This window comes from Aptenodytes forsteri, unplaced genomic scaffold (genome assembly GCF_000699145.1).
Source record: "Aptenodytes forsteri isolate BGI_AS27 unplaced genomic scaffold, ASM69914v1 Scaffold141, whole genome shotgun sequence".
NCBI lineage: Eukaryota > Metazoa > Chordata > Aves > Sphenisciformes > Spheniscidae > Aptenodytes > Aptenodytes forsteri.
The window spans coordinates 1,168,155-1,176,252 of NW_008794416.1; the positions used below are offsets into that span (position 1 = coordinate 1,168,155).

Sequence of the window (8,098 nt, forward strand, 5' to 3'; positions counted from 1 at the left end):
CCCCCCCGGGATTGGGGTTTTTGACGCCCGGTGGGTGGGATTTGGCACCCCAGGGCTGGGGTTTTACACCCTAGGGGTTGGCGTTTTTGCAACCCAGGGGTTGGGGGTTTTGCCCCCTTCTGGGGGTTGGGGTTTGGCACCCCAGCTCACTTGCTCCCCTAATGCCGATGGGCACCCCCACGTTTGCAGCATGGGTTTAACTTTGCCTTGAGTTTTGCGGCTGCGATCGCGCTTCAGTCTCTCCTCGCTCCTCGGAGAAGTGGTTGCGATAGACTTGCTTTTGCTGCAGAAGAGTGTGCGCTTCTGCTGGGGGGGGAGATCTCAAAGGGCAAACCGCTGTGCTGTCTCATAGGTGGGGGTTCGACATCCTGCGCGGGGGCAGGAACCATTGGTCGTGCACAGTCAGGCTGGGAGCAGCTCCGTGGGATGGGATCTGGGAGTCCTGCGAGCTGGCGTGAGTCCCTTGTGCCCTGCTGCTGGGAAAAGCACCACGCACCCGGCTCAGCGGTACCACTGAGCTGCTTCAAGCTGGCTGGCTGTGTTCAACCGTCAGTTTTGAAGGTAAGGATCGCGCCGTTGCCTCTGCTGGGTTTCCAGACCTGGGGCTGGTTAGCTGTCGGAGAGGTTGTAGGAGTTGTTCTGCGCTGATTTGGGGGTGGAAAGAAACCGTTCATGCCCTGAGAAATGCTGCCCTTCAAATGGGAAAGTTGTATTGAGGGAGATAGAGAGAGAAGGAAAATCAGTGCGAAGGCTCTCTTGCTTCATGGCCTCCCTGAGTGCATGTTTTACAGGTGGAAGCATCCCCAGGGATGTTCCTCCTCCTTTATCACTGCACACCAGCCTTGCAGAGCAATGCACTCTTCGACAAATTACTGAGCCACTGCAGTCTCGTCTCGTGGCAGAGGGTAGCAGGGAAATGTGTTCTGAGGTCCTGGGGCAGGTACGGTTGCATGCTGCCATACGCTGATTCGTACTCAGTTTAGCAGAGGAGCAGAGCCTGGCAGCAACTATATTTCCAATTTTCTTAATTCCTATAAGATTTTACAGTGCAATCAGCCTTGAGATTGCAGAGGTTTTTTTTCCTTCCCTGCCATCAAAACGTACCATTTAGTGATGAAATTAGCCTTTTACTTGGGATTTGTCTGCTGAATATATTAGGTCAAACTTTCAGTAAATTAAAGGAAAACTGCTGAAATGATGGAGTTGCTTCTCTCAGGCAGCCTGAGAACAGAATCTAGCCCATCAGTTTTTGAAGGGAAACAAAACTGTAATGTCCAAATAAGGACAACGCCAACCCTAAGGCATCTGAGATCCCCAAAAAACCTGGGATGATCCCACATCATGGTACAACTGGACATTTATCCCATTGATTTAAGAAGGCTCCTTACAGGAAAGGCTGAAAGACTGATGTTAAAGAAAGACACTGTGCTATATCAGCAGCCTAACCACACGAGCTGCTGCAGCTCATAGGAAAATTTAAAAGCTCCCATATTTAAGTTGTGGAAGTACATCCCTTGGAAGGATGGCACATCCCGCTTTGTCCCAGAGATTTCCACAGAGATGTTAAGATTGTATCATCCCCCGCTTTCCTGTATTAACAATCCTCCAGATGGTTCAGGAGTAGCACTTCTTAGCGAGAGGTAAGTTGCTGGCTGCCCAGTCAGAGGCAAAAAGGATGAGAGACATCAAGCTTGGGTGCTTGGCTGTGACACAGGCTGCGGATGAGCTTCCAGGGACTCTCTGCCTGGGGATCCTTGAAAAGGAGCCAGGAGCAGCAGGACCCTGTTATCTGCACCCTGAATTAGACTTCAGGGTTCAAACCTGAAGTTTCAAGCATCCATCATCCCTTCTTTTTGTTGTCAGAGAAATCATGGATGTCAAATGAGGAGAGTCTCATTTCCAGCCCCTCAGCCTGTCTTTGTGTTGACGAAAAAATAGTATGACCAAGAGAGTGTTTCTTTAATGTTTTGTGAGTGCGGGCACATTTGTCTCCTGTATTTGTGCATCGTTGTGTCATGCTCCTAGATGTATCCTGCATTAAGCAACCTGCTGTTAATTTTTCACTTGAGAAGACCTTTTAGCCCAGGCTGGTGGCTAAGGTGGTACTTGAGTAGCATAGAGAGCTTGCAAAGATGAACTCTAATAGCTGTGCCCTAATTCTACTTAGAGTGGAGTGTGTGTTCACAGATCAGTACCAGAGAAACGTTGTGTAAGTAATGATCTGCTTTAATTAGAGTTTTACTAACACTGATAAATACTTAACAACCGTGTGAGCACAGTCATTGTTTGCAGGAGAAGGAATATGTGACTTCTAAACCTTCTTGTTTCAGTGTTACATCTAAAAAACCTGAATAACGAATCCGGCATTCTCATCTATGATTATTCAAGGCCATAGACCAAATATTTGACATAGGTTTTTTAAACCTTAAGACCTGATTTTTTAAACCTTAAAATCTGACATTGATTTTTTAAACCATTGGTTTTTTCATTAACCCTGATTTTTGCTGTTCACGTCTTGGGAGCCTGTCTTAATGCTGCCCGCTCTTCTGGGAGAACATAGGGCTGACTGGGTGGTGTTCACGTGCTTAAACTGGTTAGGGATCAACTCAGAAATCAGACGACTGTTTCCAGACCTCGCAGAGGCCCCGGAGGTCTGAGGACACCAGCATCTCCCAGCAGGTACGGGGGATGGCAGATGACCAGATGAGCTGGAAGATGGATGTGGACCATGTAATGGACCTTGCAGTGGCAGGCTCTGCAACTTGGCTGGCTGTGCGGCCGTGGGTTATCACCACGTGGTTTTGCCAGCCAGCACTCACTGTGCCGTCTGTGCGGACCACATAGGGAGGAGAACGGGCTGAACGATTTTTCTGCCAGGAAGTGTGGCCGCATTGAAATCAAACTCTTCCGCAGGAGCTCATCCAGTTTGATGACATCCTCAGTGGGGTTGTTAGAAAGAATGGTGCAGCTTATCCTCTTTCCTGTCAATAACGTGAGAGCTGGAGACAGGATTTTTTATTTTATTTTTATAGGGTGTTATCAGGATGTGAAATGCTGTCCAAGGAACATTTTCATTAAGACTGATGTGCTTAAGACACCCTGTAGACTTTTAGCAGCTCCTGCTCAGGGGCCTGCCACAGAGCTTGATGTCCAACAAACCTGCTTGTTCTCAGCACTGGAGGAGCAGGAGAGCTTCAGGTCTCAGTCAGCAAGTCCCAGCTCCGGTGAGGAGGGGCAGAGGAGGAGCTTTTCTTCTCAATTTTTTCTAGACAGCTTTAGTTATTTCTTGATTTTTATTTTTTAACTTGAAAGAAAAGGAAACCACTAAATCCTGCAAGTAAATAGAAGTCAGGGGAGGGAGCTGAGAATTTTGAAGGATGAGTGGGTGCACGTAATACATGATTACATCCAAGGAAAAGGTCAGTATTGCTTTTACAAAAGGCAGCCCAGCCTCACAATCGTATGGGAGTGCTTGGAAGAAGTCAGCAAGTATGTGGATGAGAAGCACCTAGTTGATGTAGTCTGCTTGGATTTCTGAAAGGTTTTCAATATGGTCCCTCATGGCGGGGGCTTTTAAGGAAACTTAATAGTCCTGAGTTAAGAAGGAAGTTCCTTGTGTGAATAAATACTTGTCTGAAAGGTGAAATGCAGGGGGGAAGTGGGCAGTGAGTTACCGTGTGGAAGAGAGGTCAGCAGTGCTCTTTACAGGGGTAGGGGCTGGGATATGTGGGGTTCAAGAAATCTCTAACTGGAAAAATTGTGAATCGTGAAGTGGTTATATTTGCAGGTGAAATAAAGTTTAATCAGGGCATGAAGGATAAGGCCTGGCTTAAAGAATTGCAGAAAAGCTTTTGTGAGGCTCAGTGAGCATTAAAATGGAAGAAGAAATTCAACTGTGAAGTGATGGAGTTTGGGGAAGATGGAGAGAACCTGATTTCCTCATTTCATCCTATTTTCCAACCTAAAGCAGCGGGCTCTGAGCTGACTGTTACTGCTCAGGAACGAGATCTTTGGACGGCGATAGGCAGTTCTGTGGAAAGGTCAGCTCGGTGCTAAGTGCCAATCAAAAGCAGCAAACCACATTAGGGATTGTTATGAAAGGGAAGCAGGACAAAACAGAGAACATCATTATGCCCTTACGTAAACCCACAGTGCATTTACCTCTTGGAAATTGTTTGCAGTTTTGGTCCACCTCAGAAGCTCAGAGGAGCGGGAGGGATGGCCAGGAGTCCTCAGTCGCTTCTGTACGAGGAATGAGCAAGTGGCGAAGGCTCCTCAGCCTGACCAAGAGATGACGAGGGGGCTGAGGGATGTGACAGAGATTAAAGAGCCCACCAGTGGCATTGGGAGAGTGGATGGGGATTGCTTGCGTGATGTCTCTTCCAATACAAGGACCAGAGGGCATCAAATGAAACTAGCTGGTGACAGGCTCAAAACAAGCAAGAAGAGGTGTTTCTTTGCACGGTGCATAGCTGAGCTGTGGAAGTTGTTGCTATAGGAGGTCATGGATGCTAAAAGTTTGCATGGGCCCCAGGGGAAGCAGGACAACTTCATGATTTAGAAGTCCTTGAAACCATCTTTAGAGGTAATTCGGGATCAGAGGCTGCTGGAAGGAAAAACAGACATCGGGGAAATTTTGCTACGTGCTGCCTTATTCTTATGATCCTCCTAAGGCAAAGTTTGGCCACTGTGAGATAAGGCATGTTGGACTACATGGATGTTCATCCTGACCCATTCCCACACTGCACTCAATAGAGATGCCCTGGAGATGTGGGATTGACCTGAGGGTACTGTGGAAGCAGAGCCCAGTCACGGGAGAAGTGGCGGTATTCAAATATAACAATTTGATGTCTGGACATATTTCTATAATTTCTTTTCCCCACAAGTTTTGTCTTTGTGTTCCCATTAGCCACACCAGTGAATTTTGAACTGCTAGAATTTTTGCAGCGCATCATTCCCACCTTCCCAGGTACCTGTGACACCACTCGGTCAAAGTCTGGGAACTGAGCTGTGGACACAAGCACGTGAACTTCCTCGACTGAGAAGTCCCCCATTACGGAGTTGGGAGCATCCTCTCCCAGCTGGGCACTGAAGGGGACATGAGTCTGAGGTCACTGCTGCACCTGAGACGCCTCAACTACTTGCTTACTTGTGTTATAGAATCATAGAATAGTTTGGGTTGGAAGGGACCTCTAAAGGTCATCTAGTCCAACCCCCCTGCAATGAGCAGGGACATCTTCAACTAGATCAGGTTGCTCAGAGCCCCGTCCAACCTGACCTGGAATGTTTCATTAAGCTCCCTGTGTGGTTGCTGGCAGCTCTGCATGGCCGTTCAGACTGTAGGATGGAGCTGCCCACCATGGTAGTAAAAAGCTCTTAACTTCAGAGCCTAAAAAAGTACCGGGACAACCCAGAGCATGTACTGAGTAGTGGGGTTACGAAAACAGCCAGCCTGGGCAAGCAGTCTCACCCGGTCTGCGGGTGGCAAAGATGATAATGAGAATATAGAATCATAGAATCATAGAATGGTTTGGCTTGGAAGGGACCTCAAAGACCGTCTAGTTCCAACCCCCGTATTTTGTGGACACGGCATGCTGTTCAGTGGGATTTAGCAGAGCTGCTTTAATTTTGGATTCGGTTGCTTGCTTGTCCTCTCTCTGCTCTCAGTGCTTTTTTTTCTGTATCAGGCTTCGCCTGATGATGCATTTTCGTTCACAGGAGGGCTTTTAATTGCCATGAAGGACTTCAGCCAGTGCTGTGTATTTATCCTCACCCTGAGGATTTCAGATGCTTCTAACGGTCTGATAACCATGGGACAGTGATGGCACAGACACAGCAGGGTGTGTGGATTTTTCTTGAAGTAAACGAAATACAAACATTATTTCTGTACTTCCTTTCATAGACCTACAAGTCATGTGCATTAAAGTCCTTATTTTTTTTTTTTTCCCCTTTCCTCTCTTTCAGATTTTAACAGTGGGAAGATGCTGATGGACAAAAATGACTCTTGGCTTTCTAATTTCTCCTCTGCAGCCTCCTCCTTTGTGAAAGGAGGTGGCAACCGGGCTGGGATCGGCCTCCAGGAGGTGGTCATTGGGCTGATACTAACCCTCATTGACTTGATCACGCTCCTGGGAAATACGGTAGTCTTCATCTGCCCGGTGGTGGAAAAGAGGCTGCGCACCGTCACCTATATGTTTATCATGTCCTTAGCCATGGCAGATTTCCTTGTAGCTTGTCTGGTCATGCCCTTTAGGTAAGAAGTGCTGGTAAGGCATCGGACGGCAGCGTGTGCGTGCAATGTCATCTCTCCTAGCTCAGCAGCCGCTGTTTGAGCAGGGCTGGCTAGAAGTTCACGTGCTGTGCTTAGGGCTGGGCTCTCCAAAGAGCTTAACTGTGGGTCAGTGATCGTATGTGCTTCTGTGCCTCAATTTCCCTACCCTTTATAATGGCTCCCCGTATAAAGAATGGAGGAGACTTCCCAAGGGTATTTCTCCTGTTGGCTATAGAGGGACCCTGGCTGCTGGTCTGAACTAGACATCCAGCCTTTCAGGTGGCTCCAGTGCGATGAGTCCCCTCTCCCAGGACTAGCTCTGTGTTGCACCCGGGGCCAACGTGGTTGCTGGATGATTTTTCATGCTTTGAGTGTTTGGGGAATGTGAGATGAGGACTGTCACTGGTGTGTCAGCATTAAGTGCAATGACTGCGTGGATTCTGCTTGCGTTTCAGAGGTAGAGCAAATCACGGAGTGTATTTTTCCCTCATTTTTCTTAGTCAGGAATGACTATTGAAATCAGTGGAGTTAAATTCTGTGCTTTCAATTTTACACTTCTTTAACCTTATCTTTTGTTTTCTGGTAGTGGAGGGGAGAAGTAAAAAAGATCCTTACTAGTAAGAAAATGGATGATTTCGTATTACTGAACTTGAAAGGCTGTTGCTGAGATGTTATTCTTCATATTCTTGGTGAAACACAGCATTTTGATTGTTCCTTCTGGTTCAGACAACGCACTGGTGGAGTTCGTGGGGAAGGCTGGCGACCTTGCAAAATAAATCTTTTGCCTGCATGAACAGACTAGAAGAATTGCAGTCTGCAGTGGGATAACAAATGGGATTCGCTGCACTTGGGGGAATTGTTTTGCCTCTATTGCCTGACTGCATCGCACATCCATAACTGGCAGTGTTGACATGGGGACAAAGGCCATCTCCCCTCTCTCTGTGTAAATGTAAGGATTTTATTTTAGTGTAAGTAGGGTAATTTAGGCTCCCCCTATATTTAATGGAGGAAGAGGCACTTCAGAGGGCAGTTGTCCCTGCTTGAGGTTTATATTTACAGGAGCTTCACTACCCGGCTAAAACATAGTAAAACAAATCCAGAAAGCAGTTTACTTGTAGGCTCTGGCTGTCCTGTGCTGCAAAATGGCCGTAGGTTTGTGTAAAGCAGGGGGCTGCACCCTATTTAGTGTTCTTGGAGCAATATGAAGAAGCTGGACTCTTTTCACGTTCTGTGCTTCAGTTCTCACAGGGCTGCCTACACTTTTGATTTTGGCACCGAAAGATATTTTCCCAACAAGCAATTACAAACGGCGTTATAAGTTTATAGTGTCAGGTGAAAAAAAAGCAGTTAATGATGCCCTTTAAAAAATATTACTGCCAATTTCAATTCTAAGCTCAGTGAATTTTTAAGTTCAGGTTCTGAAATCATCCATCTGTATTCACCTGTCTCTCCCCTCCACCTGGTGCTACAAATATCTGCCCTGGGGGCTTGGATTGCAGCTTAGCTGTATGATGATCTAACCTCTCCTACCCTATTAAAGTCGGTGGGAATGAGGGTAGTGACTTAACCGGGAGATTTGTATTATCATAGAATCATAGAATCATAGAATCATAGAATCATTAAGGTTGGAAAAGATCTCTAAGATCATCGAGTCCAACCGTCAACCCAACACCACCATGCCCACTAAACCATGTCCCTAAGTGCCTCACCTACTCGTCTTTTAAATACCTCCAGGGATGGGGACTCCACCACTTCCCTGGGCAGCCTGTTCCAATGTTTCACCACTCTTTCAGTAAAGAAATTTTTCCTTACATCCAATCTAAACCT

General features: G+C 46.9%; 1 protein-coding gene across 1 annotated transcript in view; it reads left to right on the plus strand.

Moving 5' to 3' along the window:
* The first annotated feature begins 5,821 nt into the window (after window positions 1-5,821).
* The window catches only part of LOC103907268 (octopamine receptor), an 8,407-nt gene continuing 6,130 nt past the window's right edge, over window positions 5,822-8,098 (plus strand). Inside the window, exons 1-2 of the mRNA XM_019474662.1 lie at window positions 5,822-5,840; window positions 5,965-6,253. Coding sequence (XP_019330207.1) covers window positions 5,822-5,840; window positions 5,965-6,253 — 308 coding nt within the window. The remainder of the gene's footprint in view (window positions 5,841-5,964; window positions 6,254-8,098) is intronic.